At 40.9% G+C, this 20,841-nt stretch overlaps 1 protein-coding gene across 4 annotated transcripts in view; it reads right to left on the bottom strand.

The window, feature by feature from the left end:
- cers3 (ceramide synthase 3) overlaps positions 1 to 18,321 on the bottom strand; it is a 50,804-nt gene extending 32,483 nt beyond the window's left edge. The window contains exons 1-3 of one of the 4 annotated variants that reach the window (XM_012958808.3): positions 18,259 to 18,321; positions 14,185 to 14,233; positions 5,000 to 5,173 (exon numbers count right to left, since the gene is read on the bottom strand). In XM_012958808.3, coding sequence (XP_012814262.1) covers positions 5,000 to 5,172 — 173 coding nt within the window. In that variant the 5' untranslated portion in view covers position 5,173; positions 14,185 to 14,233; positions 18,259 to 18,321. Of the gene's footprint in view, positions 1 to 4,999; positions 5,174 to 5,277; positions 5,521 to 6,069; positions 6,243 to 14,184; positions 14,234 to 18,258 lie in introns of those variants that run through there. The other 3 variants (NM_001004852.1, XM_012958809.3, XM_012958810.3) reach the window with 3 other exon arrangements.
- Between the last annotated feature and the right edge of the window lie 2,520 nt (positions 18,322 to 20,841).

Raw genomic sequence — 20,841 nt, 5'->3', positions numbered from 1 at the left:
CAAAAAAAACAAAGAGGTTCAAAACATTATTCCTAGACAACATTCAGCCACAAACAGCACTTCAGCAACAGCCAACCATATCTGGGAATAATGGGACCATAATCATTTAGGGCAGTGCTGTCCAACTTCTACGGTGCCGACGGCCGGAATTTCTCTAGCATACATGGTGGAGGGCCGCTAATGGAAGCCAGTTTTGACCACTCCCCTTTTTGAAACAACACCCACTTCAAACCACACCTATTTTATCACAATGGTGGTAGCACAGCAAAATCCCAAATGCTTGGTCCTTACTGTGGGGATATCAACCATCATTCATATGTGAAAGAATTATGTCATATTAAGATATACATATATAATTCCATATGCCTCCTCCTCCCCTGTGGATAGCAGAGCAACTCCCAGTACATAATTACACACCTTAGCGACCATCCAATGGCTATTTCCAACTGCTAACAAACTCCCACAACAAACCCCTGCCAGGTTCACCTCCCACAAGCAGCATAATACCTGCATTGTTCTACCCCTGCAGTGTTCACACCTCAGGCTCAGGCTGTAATCACCCCCATTGTTCACTTCTTCACACCTCAGACATAGGTACTGTAGGCAGAGTATGGCACATACATCCAGCATAGGGCAGGGAGGGTATGGCACACACAGGAAGGGTAGGACAGGCAGAGTATGGCACACACAGTCAGGGTAGGGCAGGCAGAGTATGGCACACACAGGTAGGGTAGGGCAGGCAGAGTATGACACACAGAGGCAGCATAGGGAAGGCAGAGTATGGCACACACAGGCAGGGTAGGGCAGGCAGAGTATGGCACAGACAGACAGCATAGGACAGGCAGAGTGCTGCCTGTGTGTGCCATACTCTGCCTGACCTACCCTGACTGTGTGTGCCATACCCTCCCTGACATATGCTGCCTGTGTGTGCCATACTCTACCTGCCCTATGCTGGCTGTATGTGCCATACTCTGCCTACAGTACCTATGTCTGAGGTGTGAAGAAGTGAACAATGTGGGTGATTACAGCCTGAGCCTGAGGTGTGAACACTGCAGGGGGTGAACAATGCAGGTATTAAAAGGTGTGAAAAACACAGGGGATTACATATTTAAACAATACAGAGGGATTACAGCCTGAATCTGAGGTGAGAACCATGCAGGGGGCCAGTTAATCTCAGTACTCATACCATTTAAAGCTTACTCAAAGGTAAATCATCAAAGCAGCCAGACAGGTGGGGGGCCACACAGAAGGGGGTCGCGGGCCGCATGCGGCCCGCGGGCCGCCAGTTGGACAGCACTGATTTAGGGCAATGGCACACGGGGAGTTAAATCACCCAAACTTGCCTATCAAGGAAACTTCGGGCGACTTTGGGAAAACGAAGCAACAGGTATGCCATCCCACCGGCTGCAATGTCCCGCAGTCGCCCAAAGTTGTCTTGAGAGGACACATATGCCATCCCACCAATTTACATTCTAGCCGGTGGGATTGCACTGCGGGGAGATTAGTCGCGGGACGATTAATCTCCCCGTGTACCACTGCTCTTAGGGTGAAGACACACGGAGCTACTTAGTAGCAGCTACTTGTTGTGGCTACAAAGGCAGTTGCCCGAAGTTGTCTACAGAGGAAACTTCAGGCGACTGTGGAACATTGCAGTGTCGCATATGCCATCCCACCGGCGATTTACATTCAAGCCAGTGGGATGGCATTGCGGGGAGACTAGTCGCCCGCAACAATTTGTTGCGGCGCGACTAATCTCCCCGTGTACCCCTGCCCTAAACGACAGAAAATACTCTGCCATAGACAATACTAATACTTATTGCCTCTGGAAAAACACATAGAGACAATTATCAGTAAACGATCAGCATTGTCTATTTCTATTTCGGTAGCTGTAACAAGTAGCTGTACTGTTTCTATGTGTGTTTTAGTAGAGACAGTTAGTCTACAAGGCAACAACACACAGAGCTACTTAGTAGCAGCAAAACAATTATCAGTAAATGATCAGCATTGTCTATTTCTGTAGCCGTGACAAGTAGCTGCTACTAGTAGCACCATGTGTCAGGATATAAGCATGGGCCTTGCTGTCAGAATAGGTTTTCACAACAAACCTCTCTGGCCTACATTAGAATCAATAATGTTGTATCTGCTGTATTAAAGTGAGTCCCTTTTAGCTTTATGGAACTCTGAGTGAATATAGAGGGATCTGTTTGATTCCATAGCTGAGGCCACACGCAGGCTCAGCTTCTCTCTGTCTGTGTATAAAATGCATGCCCATCAACTCAGCTATTCCTCTGCACTGACAAGCACAGCATCGACCTGCGTAAAGACAAACTGAGTGGATATTGGCCAGAAAACGCAAAACTATGCATTTTTACACCAATATCCACTCAGCATGTCTGCTCACAGGCCAATGCTGTTCAGGGCAGAGGGACAGCTGAGCAGATGGGAGCACACTGGCTCCTCTCCACTTAAGAGGAAAATGCAAGCAGAAAGAAGGTGTGCCTGCACCTTGTGTGCCATCAGCCACAGTGGTGCAATGGTTAGCATTTCTGCCTTAAAGCACTGGGGTTCTGGGGTCCATTTCAGTGAGAGCAATATCATCAAGGTGCAAGGAATTTGTATGTTCTAATTTTTTTTCCCACACTGCAAAAATATATAGCAGGTAAACGGGCTCCAGATAAAATAGAATATGTGTGAATGTGATAGGGACCTTTGACTGTAAACGGCACCAGGCAAGAATATGTTGGCACTATATAAACAAAAGATAATAATGATTGTAAGCTTCACTCGGCCAGGTACTAATGTGAATAATGAATTATCTTTGCAAAGAGCTGTGTACCATGTTGGCAGTAAATAAATACATAAATTGAGAATAATAAGAGAATGTTATGTGTTTAAGGCTTATGTGTTGAATAGAGTTTAGGGTGGATCCACTCCATAAGAGCATCAAATACAAATATACACATTCTGGAAATAGTTTTTTTTTTTTTTTTATAAAGTCACAAGACTGAACTGTGTTCAGTTCTCTAACACTTAAAGATCTGGAAGGAATTTGAATTGTATGGTACCGAACAATATCTAGTGGCCTTCCTGAACCCTACTGGGTTGTATTGCATCATACTGCTGGGTCAAGCACGCCTTAATAACCTTACACACAAACAGTAGCAGCTCAGAAGTACAAGTTCAACACCCTGAGGAATCTGTCAATTGTGTGAATTACCAAACGCTCATTATTTTACAGCTTTGCGTCTTTTTCAGTGTCATGATCTGGGGCAATAAAATAATATAAAGGAACAAACAATAACAGTTCCACACCCAGAGCTTCCTGAACATCACATCTCAAAACTTGTAATCAGCTTGGGGAAGTGACTGACTCACGGTGGCCCTCACCCCAGGGAATATGCACACAAAGTTTTGCTAAAGAAAAGCGTAGTTTATGCTGCTAATAGAAAAAATATATTATTTAGTTTGACGGTCTCGTTTCTTAAGCTTGGAATATGGCAGACTGCATTAGCCATCTTAGCCGCTGGGGCTGAGGCAAAGACTGGAACAATTAACAGATTAGCAAAGAATTTGGCTGGAGGCTTCTGCAGTTTTGCAAGCTAGGGAGGCAGAAAAAGGATCTAAGAGAAAAGAGCAGCAGCTGCACTGAACATGGCCGATCTGCGCTTTGTCTTGGGGATCTAAAATCATTACATGAGCATGTACTCCAGATACAAGGGTGCATAGATCATGTCATAAGACTCAGAAGTCTCAACTGCATTCTGTTTTGCTTGCCAAAAGAGAAATAGGGACTGCCACATGTGCAGCTTTGCTTGAGCGCCCCCCACGCTGAAGATCTCCATCTCTGTGCACATGGTAGTCATTATTCTGCATCTTTCACAACATTTATAAAACTATAAATGCTCACTATCAATATAGTGTGTCCGAGTGTGTTAAACTAAAACAAACTTGTGATTTAGTTATACAGGAGATTTTGTACTTTTGTAGTGTATACTCTTTGTGAATGTACAAATAGGCAGCACATTTCAGAATTTACACTTTGTGAATGTACAAATAGGCAGCACATTTCAGAATTTACTATATCTGTGCAAGGGTAAAAGGCTTTGATGCAGTCAGTGGCCAGGGAGTTCCAGTATGAACCATGAAGCCCTCCAGATGTTGCAGTACTCTTAGGCTAATGGCACACATGGTGATTTGTCACCTGTGGTTACAACAGGGGGGGGGCTACAGCAGTGAAACTTTAGGGCACCTTTGGAAAAAGGAAGAGCTGCATTTGCTTTCCCAAAGACGGTTTACTTTACTGCCGGCGGGGAGCCCCAGGTACTGCAAGAGACAGTAGTTCAACAATAGCCAAAAAGACATAAGAGCAGAAAGCTCTGCTTCCATCTTGTCCTGCATCCATAGGCCCATCCCACATATTATTCCCTGTCAGCCATAAGCTCTGGCTGCATCATCAAAACTGAAATTTTGGGTGTAGCATAGAGCTTCGCTACAAATCTCCTGACTGCAAATTCTGTTTTGCAGGGTGGTTTTATATGTGTGGCCCTAGGTACACACTGAAGCAGGCTCTGGATCCAGGCAAATTGTACTTGCACACGCCTGTTCTGTAAAGCAACAAGCTCCAGCATAGGTAAAACTGGAGCAAACACTTGAGGACTTTGAAACACAGCATCACTTGAGCCAGAGCTGGCCAGTTTCCAGGATCTTAACATACTCATTAGCCACACGCCCAGTGTTCTAATGGTTAAGACACAAAGGAGCTGATTAAGTACATTCCATGGAGAGTGGAACTCTTGAAACTTGGAATACATTCCACTGATTGGATGCAAGAGCATGCAAGTCCTTGATACGTCACCCACATGACACAAGCGCATATAGCCCCTCTTGGGGTCGTTCATAGTTACCTCTCCACCCCTGCATGTAACAGGGGCTATGCCAAACATGAATAATTAAGAGTTAAGCCCCTAAAAACACTGCAAAGAAGGAAGATGATTCTTACCTTTCAAAGGCAAATCTGAGGAGCATGAAGAGCAGAGCCAGGGGGATAGTGATATAAAGCTGGGACGGCGACACCGACCCAGTTCCTTCTTCATTTTCCAAGTCATCCCAAGTGTAGTTACACGGCAGCCAAATCCTGTCCCACCAGAACCAATCGCTTAGAGTCTGAAACATCCTAAAGAAGCAGGGAGAGAATCCAGCACGTCAGAAAGGGAGAGGCAGAGAGTGGCAGTGCTATACTTGCGGCTCACCCTAACCCTCCTTCCCTACACTACACACCGACAGGTCACGCTCTGAAGTTGTTACAAGGGGAGTCCTGTGACTGACAAACTACAAAGAAAAGGGAAGTGATTCATTCTGGGCTCTTTCCCCTCTCCCTCTCTCTCCTCTAACTTTTTTTTTCAGGGCTTTTTTTTTTTTTTTGTACTAATCCAGCTTTATAAAGAGGGAAACCAGCGCTTGTCGGAGGCAGTGTAATGGCAGAGGATGTGGAGGGCATGTGCTTGATTGGTCTGCCACATCCTGCTTTACAGTCTCTTAAGACAAACATTCACTTGTTTGGCAGAAGCAGCTGGAATGCGTCAGAAAGAGGCAGTTTAACCCTCTCCCTCCCCGAGACAATCAATACTAAGGTACTGCTGCTGCTGGATCTTGCATTTTATATTCCTGATTAAAAAAAAAGTAAACAACAGATTTTGTGAAATCTTGTTTCCTCCTATGTAGCCAAAGCCATGGGCGTGCCATTACATTTAGGCAGGGTGGCATTATATTGTATGAACTGCAGCTGTCTCTCTGCACAGAAAGAAACCCTGTCTGTAGTCTGTTCAGTTACACAGTGCACTAACTGCAATAGTCAGGGAAAGGACTATAAGCCTGTGGATGCCAACATGGCATACAAGGCATGGTTCCTGGCAAAGAAGTGGTTACATGACGTCTGGGTTACAGGCTGGCATTTCTCCCAGACTACTGAGACAGAGCAACAGGCAAGTAGTTAGGACAGCTATATGGCCAGACCCCCGTCAGACGTGAGACTGCACAGGTATCGGTAGAAGGGGGCAACACTCCACCCACTTTTCATGAGACTTTCGCTCCTCCAGCGGGTCAGCGGCGTCCTGGCTCTGGCACTTAACGGGTTTAGCATGAGCGGTAGAAATGTCTCCGACTGGCAAGCATCCAGAAGTCCCACCCCTCGCAGCCCAGGCAGCCAACGAGAAGTGCTCACGTCGTTCCTCATTGGTTGCCCGCTCCTAAAACCACTGCATGTTCCAGCCTGAATTTTATTGCAACACTTTAACCCCCTAAGCGTTCTGAGGACAGTTATTTCACAGACAGTCCCAAAGCGCAGTGATAGCAATGCATATTAGCGGCTACTTCAACATGTTCTGCCCCAAAAAGGAAAATACTGCTTATTAAAGTGGTAGAGGCACATTTTTTTTTCACTTCAGTTGTTTTCAATTAGTTCTTCGACAATAATGACTTTTTCAATTGCTCTTTATTTTCGACAGTGTTTACGGTAAAATTATAAAGGGGATGTAAACCCCAAAATACATTTTTGCAAGAAAAAAAATGAAATTCTACAGCCACTTGCCAATATACATTCGTTACACATGTTCAGTGGCTTTAAAAGTAATTCAGTTTACAAATACCTTTTTTATTATAATGTATGGCATTTTGGAAAGCTGCTTAGAATTCAATTCTCTTTTATAAAGCAAAACTGTATTATTGGGTTAATTCCACTTTAAAAGAGTCATTTTTCCCACCCTCTCATGTTTCCTAGGAGCAGCTCAGTGAGGGGAAGGGGAGGGTGAGTCACCGACTCTCTAGTGTTGGAAGGTAGCAGCCATGGCCCCTACACAGCAGGCACCCCCTGCTTTATTTAAAACAACTGATACACTAATTGCTGAAATGTTTCTAATAATGAAAATCATTCTTCAGAGAAACATAAATCAACTAATGTAGCAAATTGTTTAGTGAGTCAGCATCTTGGCTACTGGGAAATATGAAAGGGGGAAATAAAAAAAAACAAATGCATTGTTGAAAACAGTTAAAAAAATATAACCAAAATTATTATCTCGGGGATACTATCTGAAAGCAAATGGACTGCAAAATAGTGTTGGTAAAGTACCCCTTTAAAGGAACAGTTCAGTGTAAATATTAAACTGGGTAAAATAGACTGCGCAAAATCAAACATATTTGTAATATAGTTAGTTAGGCAAAAATGTAATCTATAAAGGTTAGGGTGGGCAGATCTAACATAATAGCAAGAACTCTACTTCCTGCTTTTAGCTCTCTAACCTCTTATTCAGTGACCTTATGGGGGGCCACATGGGACATAACTATTCAGTTAGTTTTTGAGCAAGAAGGTCAGATTCGAAAGCAAACTAGCTGAACAGTTATGTCCCATATGGCCCCCCTCAAGTCACTGATTGGTTACTGACTGGTAACATCTTAGAGAGCTGTAAAGGAGGAAGTAGTGTTCTGACTATTATGTTAGTCATCTTCCCACTCCAGCCTTTATAGATGACATTTTTGCCTAAATGACTATATTGAAAACATTTTTTATTTTGCGCAGTCTATCTATTTTACCCAGTTTCATTTTTACAGAGCTGTTCCTGTAACCTCCTTTATCCCCCCCGCCATCCCTCTGACTTCTGTGACTTCTTTCCCATCCCAGTTACTAATGTAGCTGAACTTAGCTAAGCAGGATCACCAGCACTTAAGCTTTCATATGGTTATTGGCACATGTATGGTGGCCTGCCAGTCCTAGCTCAGCAGTTGGCCAAGTATGCATCTACTGAAGCACCATGCTGAACAGTGCATGTTGCATTGGCAGATAAAGCAGCTCTTCTTCACTCTCTGCTGTTCCAAGTGTATCAACAGAAAGGCTGCCATACTGTGTGTAGACCCTGTACATTTTCAGTCCATTATTAGCTTGAGTATGGTCCCCTTTACACCAGTATTTGCCGAAACCAGACTGTTTTGCCAACCTGACCTTCTCAACTGGTCAGTTATAGCTTCTAATGCTATTAGACTACTGCTGCACAAATACGGCAGCCCCCTCATAGAGAAACATTGGTTAGATAGGTAATATAAAAGCATCAGGAAATGATTTTATGGCAAAATTATAAAGCTCCTGCAAAGATGATATATTACAGTTTAATTTCAGTTGCCAGTATCTCTTTAAAGATGCCATCCGCCTAATTATTCCTGCTGGAGATAGCACTGGAACCCACTATGGGTAGGAACTGATAAAGTGGTAACATCTGTCTATAGTAGAGGAACAGTGAAAGCAAATATAATTAGTCTTTACCAGGAGTTACTACCCAGGTGCAAAATAACACCAATATTTCAGAATCTACCTTCAGATTCCCAGAAGATATAACTGCAGTATTAAAGGGCCTTGTGGTCGTTGCATATACACTCTAAGCATTACATGTACAATTTGCAGTAGGATTGCTTCTTTGCAAGTTTCCGAAGCCAATTTTGGGAAAGGAAAAGTATTAAATTTAAAAGTTATTGTGGAATGAACTGGTCAGTTTAATTTTTCTCCTCAAGCACAGAAAGAACTTAAATTACAGGCAGGAAAAAACATGGAACTGTCTGTGAGGCTTTGCCCTAGAGCTAATGTAAATAGTGACTGTGAAAATGGAACATTTGACTTGCAAGCAGTGCCACATTTCATTCTCACCTACACCTAACTCTTGCCTAAGCCACAACAGGGATGTAAGTATCACACAACTCTTCTGCTAAACTATCGGAATAGGGGTTATTTTTCTTTAGGAGCCTTTTGTGCCTCTTATAGTATTTCCCTATTAACTTTCTAATAAGGGGTTGTCCACCCATAAAAAAGCTTTTGCATAAAGAACAATTTAATTTAAATTAAAACCAATTTCTTATATATTAAATATGGTTTTAAAGGTATTTGTAAATGTAACTGCGACTGAAAACTGTGTTATATTTATTGCACTGTTGGTCCTGACTCCTAAAAAATGTAGCAAAAACAGCTAATTATGGGGTAATAGTAGACAATAAGAGTTTGGTCACCCATACAAAAAATGACTCTCTTCCAATGAAGAGCATTGGAATCATTGTATCACTGCCAACATGTGCAATTTATCACTCACGCAATGAGCATTTTCAAGAGGTAAAGGGTATGCAGCAGCAGCAGGAATAATGCAATACCAGTGCTACTTAATTGAGTGACAAGCACCTAACAGACCTGAAGGAGGACTGATTCTACTACATTACTTCAAGAGTCAGAAAAAAAAACAGAGAGGAATAAAAAAAAATGTTTTGGAAAATTTCTTAGAATGACACTTTCTTTCATTATGCAAAATCAGTTTTTGGGGGAAGGTCTCCTAAAACATATGTAAATTAATTAAAATACAGCAAAATATAATATGGATTGCTTTCATTGCACACGCACACACAATGCATTCTGGGTTAAAAAGCATTTGTATCATGCCAGGGGTTAGGATGCTGCTTAGCTTCCACAGCCCACCTCAGTCACCCACAGACACATAATGAAGGCTAAAAGGATTTCCTAGCCTCCTGTATATTAATTTATCTGAAGAGCATTGAGATAATTTGTAAGACATGACTGATAAGGCAATGGCAGATCAGGAGATTTGCTGACCATGGTAAATCTTTGCTACGTTGGGGACAACTCTCTACACATTTTCTTGAGATTAAGCCAGATCCCTGTGAGTACTAGATTTAACTTGCAGCGATCATAATGTCAAACTATGGAAAGTCAATTTCAGGAGATTTGTCACACAACGTATCGAAGATTTAACCGCAGGAAACAAATCTTACTGTGTGGCATCACCCTTCCAAGAAACTATAATTTCCACTGCTTATGTAGCCAATGGCCAATATTTACCCAGTGCCTCACAGGTAACAAGGGGTCACCACACTCCCTGCCCTAACCCCTCAATGCTTTCTCAAAGCATTTTCCCTCCTGAGCAGACTGGGTGCTGGATCTGAATCTCATTGAAGATAAAAAGCTTAAAAGATAAGGCCCAGACTTATACACAGCCCAGCTCTGTTGTTCTTCCATGAATCATGCCATCTGACCCATGACAAAAGCAGAAATCATATACAGTACACACACAAATGTTTGTTTCTCAGCCGTCTATGGAAAAATGTAATTTATTTCTGTCTCTCGATGAGAAGATTTTCCAGTCACATGTTACAGTAATTTTGTGAACTTGTTTGTCTCTAACTGTGCCAGTTTGCATGATGGTTTGTATTACTAAGGCACTCGGGTTGTGTTTGTGCTGAGTGCATGCTTGATTCTGTGTCTTATGAGAACTGTTTGTGCTTCACTCTGTACAAACAGTTTCCAAAGAAGGACCCCCTTCCTAAGTGTAAACAATCGCAACTTGCCCATGGCCAGCCTTTCTGAATAAGTGAGGTCTTACAACTTTTATTGCAGATTCATCAAAAATGTTTCTCTAATTATCACTCTCATTTCTAGTCTTACTGGTTTTTCCAAGAAATTCCAGTGGACTTCAGGAGCTCAGTTAGCATTTCCAGAATTTAAGAAACAATTATGATTATCTCTTTTTTAATCCATCCTGATCCCACACTATCCCATTTATCCCTATCCCAGAGGGTGGGCCCACAGGGACTTTTTCACCAAAAAATATTCACATTCTGAAGGAAACTATGACATGGGGGATTCTGAAGATTTTTACATTTTTTCTGCTTTTCTAGAATGGTGCTATTTACTTAGAAGTTTCACATCCAGTGTAATATTTGAGTATTTGGGAATTTCTAAGACTTCATTCCTGTTAAGCCAATCGGGCACAATCTTTAGATTCAATTTTCACATAACATTTCATAATATCTATATAATCCAATATACCCTCCTATGTTACTGGATATTCTTAAGTAGGTTTGTGTAGCTGCCATTTAAGACAGATCATGATGTTTGAGCAACAACATGCATATTTTAAAACAAACTTTACATCAAGCCCACCACAGAATACTGCAGGCCCAGCTAAGTACCAGAAGCCAGAAATAGAGAACAGAAAGCAGTAGAAATACTTATGGTCAACATGCCAGGTCTCATCTCTAAAAGCAATGTTAAAATCCTATACATCTGAGTTGCTATAGGTTAACGTATCTTTCAGCTTATCTTTTTTTTAAATGGATATGACCGCTCTGTACTTCAGTATATGAAGTACATTCTTTCTGGGTAAAAGACAGAAAATTTGGCTGCAGTATATGTGACTTATTTACACACTAAGAGGCTTACAATTATCTAAGTATGCTGCAGATACATTCTGCCTTTTCTTTTAACTATATACATATATTTTGTTTTTGTTTATTACTAACTAATGGCTGACTGCTTTATTTCTAAAGTTACTTTATCCCCCCCCCTCCTCCTACATATATTTATGCCCCCAAGCAAAAATTATTCAGTGCAAGTTCTATTCATTGAAATTGTGTTCAACAAGGAGGTATACTGCCCCTTTAACAGATGGGTGGCATAGGAAGAAATGACACTACCAACTCCTCCAACACAAAATCTACAGAAAATATTAATAATGTACAGCCCAGTATCCCTACATGATGACAGAAGTACATTTTCTGGGTCACTGCGTCAGGCATATCTATGCCAGAGACAGAGCAATATGATGATTCTTCCTTTTCAGCCTTATACTTCAATCATAGAAACAAAGGGAAAGTTATAAATAATGTATTCATAAAATGTACTGTAAAGTAACATGATGCAAGTGTTGAAGAGACAAGGCAAACATGGGCATAATTGTGGCCATAACATACTGCTATGAGGCTGAATCCCATGATGACCAGTCAAGCAGATGCTGGAATAGCCAGTTATTGTTATCTTTTTTCGCACCAAGCTGCCAAGCAGGGAGTCACAGTAAAACCAGTCAGCATTTATTTAACCTTCCTGTTAAATAAATGAACTTTGTTCCTTATTCTTTATTTGAGGATCACCAGTGTGCAAAGCATTTGGAAAATTTTTCCTCACATCTGAGTTTTTCTGTCAGCTGAAATGCTGAGTGAGAACATAATCAGGTTTTGTTTAGGAGCATGAGACTAAAAAGGTTAACGTTTGAGTTGGTTTCTGTGTTTGCCTTAGAAGGCTGGGATATATTCCAGTAATTCTTTACTTTATTACAGAGCTGCAAAAAAATCCCCAAAGCTAAATTTTTTTGCAGTAAAGAACATCCATGCAGCTCAGAGGTTAAAGGGAGACTATCAAAAAGGGATAAAACACTACATCTGAAAATAGAATGTTAAATTAGACAAGTCCCGACATAAACAAATATTTTTGAATGGATATAATCAATTTAGTCACATGAGAAAATATATTTTAGCTCTTTCAGTCATGGGATTTTGTCAGTTATGAAGAAAAAGTAGTCATTTTCAGCGGTTCTTATCTAAATCACTAATTATTACTTTAAAGCCTAGGAAGATAAGAAAAGTTAAAGGGATATACCAAAGCATGTGATTGCTTTGGTATATATGATTTATTTTCTTTTCCCCTGCACTTTTCCTGTGAAAATAACTCATTATACAGGGTTATGATGTAAAAGAACAAAGTAAACTGGGATTATTGATTTTATTTGGGGTGAGACTGACCTAGAAATCAATTGGCCCGCATGTACTAGGAAATGCTAGGAAGTGGCTATAACTTTTTAAAAATAATGGTACATAAAAATTTTCCAGGGCTACACCTACTACTGTTTTTTTATTACTACTATTTATATAGTGGCAACATTTTCTTCAGTGCTTTAAAGGGATTCTGTCATGATTTTATGGTGTACTTTTTATTTCTAAATGACACTGTTTACATAGAAAATAATTCACTCTACCATTTAAAATTTTATTCTTGAACCAACAAATGTATTTTTTTAGTTGTAAAATTGGTGTGTAGGCGCCATCTCAGTGCATTGTGCCTGAGTCTGAGCTTTCAGAAGGAGCCAGTGCTACGCTACTTTCAGATAAACTATTGTTTCTTCTATTCCCATGTAACTGGAGGAGTCCCAAGTCAGACTTGGATTTCTTACTATTGAGTGCTATTCTGATATCTTCTGAGAGCTGCTATCTTGCTCCCTTCCCATTGTTCTGCTGATCTGCTGCTGGAAGGAAGGTGATATCACTTGCAGCGCAGCAGTAAAGTGTGACTGACATTTATCAGAGCACAGTTCACATGGCTGTGGCACCCTGGTAAATAAAGAACATGGCTAGCCTCATGTGAAATTTCTAAATTAAATATAAAAAAATCTGTTTGTGCTTTTAAAAAATGAATTTCAATGTAGGATTTTGCTGGAGAAGCTCTATTAACTGATACATGTTAAAAAAACAACTGTGTTCCCATGATAGTATTCCTTGAAAGAGATTATACATCATTCATATCAGTCTCTACTCCAATGAAGCTTACGATCTAAGGACCCTTAACACATGCACCTACACTATGATACATTTTATCAGATACCAATTAACCTTTGTGTATGTTTTTGGAGTGTGGATTTTTTGGAGTGACACCAGAGTACACAGAGGAAACCCATATTGACATAGGAAGAATGTACCAGACAGGGCCCTGGCTGGTATCAAACCTTGGACCCAATTTCATAGTCACCAGTATCAGCTGGAAATATACCCTAAGGCTGATGCCACACGTGGCGTAGTGTTAATTTTTCGGCCCTATGCCTGCTACTTGTGCCTGCACCCGAATGAATGGAATACGCAGGCACATGTAGCCGATATACGCATGAAAACGCGAGACTTTGCATTCTCTCGTGTTTTCATGCGTATATTGGCTACATGTGCCTGCACCCGAGCGTATTCTATTCATTCGGGTGCAGGCACAAGTAGCAGGCGTAGGGCTGAATTTTCGGCAAGCGTTTTTCCGCTTGCCGAAAAAATCAGCCCTACGCCACGTGTGGCATCAGCCTAAGCTGGAAAAAGTCTGAAATAACACTTTCCCTAGTCTTTTGTCTACCTGAGAATTTAAGATATTTATCATATTACATATTAAATCTGAAGCACAAGCATATGTGGCAAGACAAAGCAAAACAACAGGGGAATAATAAAGAACTGCACGCTGTCAGGAAAAATGTTTTCTTTAAAGGGTAACAGGGTAAAAAAGCATTTCAGGTTAAGGCTGAGCAGGCAAAAGCATATTAACTTAAAATGTTTTTTACTTACTTGTCCCTGCATGGAGTGCCTCAGCCTTCCTCTCACCAGTTTATAAGCTCTACAAAAAGACAAATAAGGATGGCTTTGCTCCAGTGTTATCAATGTATCTGGAAATCAGTAACCCTGCTTAGTAACCAGTGTCTGTAGATGATTAAAATGCTAGAGATAGGAATGTGAACACAGAAAGATAACAGATGCATCAAGAGAAGAAGCAACGGGATAGCACATTAAATAGGAGCAACCATGTTGCCTTCAGCGACCCCTTTCTTCAGACTTACTAAATAATGTATGGCACCATAGAAATGTGCCCTAAGAATCACAAAATGTAAGGAATTTTAGAAAATATTCAGCAGGTATGATGTTGCTTACAAGCTCCACCTGATGCTCCATCTGGGTGCATCTCAGAATTAAAAGGTGTATTGCACAAATGTATCCTCTTCTCAATAATGTCCCCTCCATCAAACATGGTCTTGGTATCCCAACACTATGCTCGGTTAGGTAGTATCTACATTTTGTCTCAAGAGTTTTATTAAGCTTGGTCTAATGCATTAGAAGGCCAGGCCTAGGGCCATAGCCAGTGGTCTACAGTGGGTAGTGATGGGTGAAAAATCTATTCATGTTTTATAAGAAAATGCAAATGTCCGAGGTTAAAAATTCACTAGTCAACTATCTTTTATCTACCAGAGATAGGTTAATACAGTATAAAACCTTTCACCACCTATATATCACACCACTAAGGTTGCACCAGATGGGCCGCACCCCAACTGCCCACTGCCCAAGATGTGCAGCAAGCCCAGCTAACTTTTTTCACATGATCTGGTCATGTCCCCATATCGCTAAATTCTGGTCAGCAGTAATTAAATATCTATCGGATAACTTAGCCTTCCCTACTGTGACTGCTCCTGAAACCTGCTTGCTAGGAGTCCTAGATAGTATAATTGCTCAAAACAGCTCCCGGATACGCTACAGAATACTGCTGTTCTATGCAAAAAAAACTGTTGCAATGCACTGGATGGGCTCTACCCTCACCACCGTTACAGCCTGGAAGAATCTAGTGAATACCGTTGCTCCTCTCTATAAGCTCATATATGAGAACAGGGGCGCACCCGACAAATTTGAGAGAGTTTGGGGCCCTTGGTGCGACCTAGAGGGAAACTAGAGGATTCCACTCCCACTTACACTGTAAAACCCCCGGTGTCTCCCCACTTTCCGCTATCACATCTTGAACATCTTAGCTCAGTAGAATGATGAATTCAATATCCCGTAACTGCTGCCAGACTCACGCTCATACTTTGTAATGTTATATCTACTCTAATGTCTGTAACAAACCTTAAAGATAGACCTGAATAAGAAAGACCAGCATAATTTTTTATGTAATGTTAAATGTGTTTTATTTTTTATTTTATGTTTTTGTTTGTATGAAAATCAATAAAATACACCTTTCAAAAAAAAAAAATTCACTAGTAACTGTAAACAAATTACAAAATGAATGTTATATCCTAATTCCATTTAAATCTCAGGGCAAGGATGACTAAGAGATACCCTCTTTCCTGTTTGCCATGGTTCCACATATTGTATTGTCTTAAATGTTAAAGCTGTAAGTGCTTTCGAATTTGTATGAAGTCATGGTTTACTATACCATATTTTAGATTAATTTAAGTACACATTCAAATATTTGTATTATTATTTATATGGCTGTACTGTTTCTAGAACTGTAAAGGATAAATAATACATTTACAACACAAAAGACATTGCAATAGCTACAAAACATCAAGCCAGACAAAAAATTAGAACAAAAGAGGCTATGAAGAAAAAGCAGATAAAAGAACCCTGCCTAACAATCCTAAGAGAACAAACAAGGATAAGACTTGTGGGAGAATTATAGTTTATTGCCAATGACTGCATCTTATCTTTTTTCCTGCTTATGCCTCTTGTTCCTAATATCTTTAAAAACCTTATAAAACTGCATTTCCCTTTTGTATTCTAACCTAACATATGTATCTATGTTTTAGGCAGATCAGTGGTCATGTCTTCGCTATTAAAGCATGCAAGGAGTATGATCTTATACTATTCATTAACTTGCTTTCAAGAATGCAGCTCAATGCCGTTGAAAGGACTAGAAAATCCGTCATCAAGTTATGTTACATTTTTGGGCAAATGGCCTCCCTTGACAGTAGCTGCTAACCTTTCTCTGAGGAAAGAGATGCGCTTGTTTAATAAATGGCAATGGTATGTGCAATTAGCTCTGCTTTAGTAGTGGGGGATTTACAAACAAGTTTGATGTAATAAGAATACAACAACAACTTCGGTATAAGTCCAATCCCCTGCAACTTACTTTTGGCCTAATGCAGTACCTCAGAACAAATATCTCCCCCTACACTTGCCAAGCAATGGCAGCTGCTCCTCCTCTTCATGTATACTTTTCCACACCTTTGTAAGGAAGCAGTTTGCCTTTACCATTGGGCAGAGTCTAATAAAATTCAAACAATATCTGGCAGAAATATGCTGTGTGTGCCTGTACCCAGGTGGATTCAGCTCTTCTCATGTGGCATAGCCCTTAGGGTAAGGCCCCGCAAGGTGGAGGTCAGCCTGCATATAAGCGTGACTTTGCGTTTTCTGGGAGATATCGGCTGAGTGTGCCTGCTTATTTGCAGGCTGACAATCTGCCTTATGGGGCCTTAAGGCCCCCATACACGGGCCGATAGAAGCTGTCGATATCGGTCCCTTGGACCGATTCGGCAGCTAATCGGCCCGTGTATAGGCAGAAAGGAGCGGCCTGGCCCACCGATATCTGGCCTGAAATTGGCCAGATATCGATCGGCCAGGTTAGAAAATCCAGTCGGATCGGGGACCGCATTGGCTCGTTGATGCGGTCCCCGAACCGACTGCCCTATGTCCGCAACTGTAATCCAATCGTTTGGCCCCAGGTCCAAACGATCAGATTATTTTTTTTTAAAGCAACTTGCTACCCGATATCGCCCACCCGTAGGTGGGGATATCGGGTAAAGATCCACTCGCTTGGCGACATCGCCAAGTGTATGGGGACCTTTACCCTCAGGCTCACACAGAGATAATCTGGGACTTGAAGTGATGAAATCTGGGGCTTGAAGTACCTCTGCTTTTTAGGGCTCTGGCACACGGGGAGATTAGTCGCCCGCGACAAATCTCCCTTGTCACGGGCGACTAATCTCCCCGAGTTGCCATGACCCGCCATCCCACCGGCGAACATGTACGCCGGCGGGATGGCACACGCGGCGGTGCGATTTCCCGAAATCGCCGAAAAAGACTCGCAAGGCGAGTTTTGTCGCGGGCGACTAATTTCCCCGTGTGCCAGAGCCCTTAGAGAGGCTAGTACACAGATTCTCTTGAAAGCAAAGGGACTTTGATGGCCTGTCAGGACAGGGTTTATGTAAATAGGTTAAATTATTTTGTATTGCAAACAGTACACAGAGGCCTGGAAATGGGTGCAGGGCAGCAAACAAAATACATTGCATTTCAGATGAGCGAGTGGGTGGTTTATCTTGATTATAAAGAGTTGAATCTAGACTGCACCTTTATATTTGCTAATTAATCATTAGTCAGTTTACAGTCTCGCTCTGAAATTCTGGCAAAAAAAAATCAGTACAATCAACCTTTTAGCTTTTGCACTTCCAACAACCTAGAATCAGATTAGATAAATATAGCTATCGCCAGTCAAGATGAAGGGATGAGCTTGCAATAGTCAGTTGGAAATATCTGAGAAGGAGCATCTTATTATACCAAAATAATCTGAATTGGCCTTTGGTCATATGTAACCTGCCTCTCACTTATTCCCACTTCCTTCAGATTGTAAACATGGCCCCCATTCCTTAGTTTATTGTTTCGTCTGTATAGCAACATCTGGAGGGCTACACGTTGAACATTCCTACTGCACAGGAATGAATTTTACAGAAGTATACGAAATTTATCATTCTCCATTTAACATATATATCATATTCCTTCATATGTTTATCAGATAGCTGCACCCAGAGACTTCTTTGTCTTACTGCCAACTGGGTGTGTAACATATAACTCATTTCTGTAGTCCCATGGTGTATAACATACCTTTACGCAAATGTTTCCCAAGTCAGTGTATGAACAGAAGGCTCTGTGGCAGTGCAAACACAAGGATATGCTGACAGAGTTCAATGCAGGCTCCAGATGAACAGGATCTTTCCCCCCAGGTGTGATTTCCCATGGCAGGTGAACACGCCCTTGTCCCAACTTGTCAAATTCTATCTCCAGCCCCACCCACTGATGTAACGGCTGAAAGAGGCACAAAACTATTTCAGAAGGTAATTCCATGTGTACAGAGAAGAATGAATTTGCACTGCTAGTATTTTTTTGATATTTTGATTGCTTAACGCATTAAATAAATTCAATAAATACAGTTAAATACAGTATACTGACAAATACAACGTAAATACATATGTGTTAACAAACTCTGTACTCTTCAGATCTGGAGAATCACTCATCTCCTGGGCCTGGCAAATAGCTCTAGTCATTTATGCCTCAAGAGTACCCCCAACAGGACATAATGCGAAACCAAAATCTGTGCAAAACTGACAATGTTACAGGCAAACAAAATAGCAGACTGGTCTCTGTGGTACGTTCAAATGGGGAAAGGGCAAATGGCTGAACAACTGTCCACACTCTCTAGGAAAGACATAGTTAGGCTTTAATTAATTTAACTTTCCTCAGTATAGCACTGAGAAATGTTTTTTAACAGTGCATACTATACCCTGCTGATGATAAGTATGGTCCGATCTCATGTGAGAGTTCTTGCCTCCCTCTAAAACTGCTACAGCATAATGAAATGCTTCTGCAAATCACTGCACCAATATCATAATACTACTCATCACAATATAGACACAGGCTGGCTTCAGCTGCATGGCTTGATTTTTATTTAGTTGGGCTGGTAGCCTCCCTTCACAAAGAAGACCTAGTATAACAATACTTTGACAACTGGCCCCCATAACTTATTGCCTGGTAAATGACAGATAAATTAGTTGGCAGAAACCCAATGTGACCATCCTTCTGGGGGCCAAAAGGGTCCCTTGTGCAAACATGTATGCATAAATATTCCTACAACTCTTCATATTGTTCTAAAAATTGGTCTTAGGGGAGCCAGGTCCACTGGGGAGTGATTATGCAACTTTTGGAAATTTTTCCACTGTTAATCTGAACTTCTAGTTATCTATTTGACAGGGGGTATTGATACAGGTTTGATTTAGACTTATATACCGATACATATATAGGAATAAGATGCAATGTAACCAGCTAGAAGACACATGCATTTATTAGCACAAGATGATAACATATATCAAATATTAGCTGATAATGTGCATTATATCAGGTACACTGTATATGATACACAAACATAATAGCAGAAAAGTCCCAAAGGAGAGTATAAATAATATACCTGAAATGATAAGAATCATAGATACAGGATTTCACCAATTTTTAATGTTGCCAATTCCTTGTGGTTCCTACCAAATTTATTTCTGATTATTCCTAAACTCAGCCTGACCTGTCCCTCTGCCTGCATGATATCACTAAATCCATTATTTTATCTGCTTAGCAATCTTGAAGGTTGTTCTGGGCTGACTCTGGCACCCACATTTTCATTAGGACCACATGGATCAATGTATGCTCACCTTTATGCCACAAACTGAATCAGGTTACTGGCTGGTTGTCAATTTACTGGTAATCTAGTTTTGTTTGAAACATATATTTAGCACTGGGTGAGACAACACGAGACATGGCTTGTCATGGCGGGTGTTTTAAGGTGCAAATATGAATTTAAGACAGAACATGGCCAACAGGAGTTAGTCATTTTGGCCCCATGTGATATTGTTTGCTCTTGGGAAACATTCAGCGAATATTCATGTGCTGGGGGGTTGACGTGTATATCAGGCTTATGGAAGCTCACAGCAAATGGACAGCACACCATCAATATAAGTCTTTGGAAGATTAGGATTTGTACGGCAACAAATCCTATAAAAATACTCCCTGCAGAGTGTCTCCAGGATCACTATTTGACTTGGCTATAGCCTGGTGCAATCCACCGGACCATTTTTAGCTAGTTACTGTGGGCAAGAAGGTAGGTCATCTAGCCCTGGCTTATAGGTGAGTATAGATGATTCATTTGTTTGGGCGTTATTATGTTTGGTGACACTTTTTTGCACTCCCTTACTATAAAACAGCATTAAAAGTATGGAGAAAAAAATTTATTTCAATTACTAAGCCCTACAGACCTGGCCCACTAGGGGGCTGCAGTACAACACCATTCTAAACTTAATTCAACCTTATATAGAAACAGCGTCAACTGAAGACACCAGAGCACTTTACTTTTCCCTTCTGTCATTACTAAGGGCTCTCTGGAGCCTTGTTGCGCTTTTTGTTTAGTTAATTATTTATTTACTGCTCTGAACAAAGTATTTAAGAAAACTACTAATCATGAAATTCACAATGCCTTAATCATTTAAACAGACTGTGCTCAGTTGCACATATGTCATTTGGTTAAAGAAATTATTACAGCTATTTATAATATTTTATTATTATGTTTTTTTGAAGCACAGAAATATGATACAGCACTATTTCCAGCAACAGCAAAAGAGTTCCTGTAAGTTAGGGGAGAATGAGAAA

This window comes from Xenopus tropicalis, chromosome 3 (genome assembly GCF_000004195.4).
Source record: "Xenopus tropicalis strain Nigerian chromosome 3, UCB_Xtro_10.0, whole genome shotgun sequence".
In the NCBI taxonomy this organism is placed as follows: domain Eukaryota; kingdom Metazoa; phylum Chordata; class Amphibia; order Anura; family Pipidae; genus Xenopus; species Xenopus tropicalis.
Note: the sequence above shows the minus strand (reverse complement) of the source record. Positions and strands in the feature narration are given on the sequence as shown.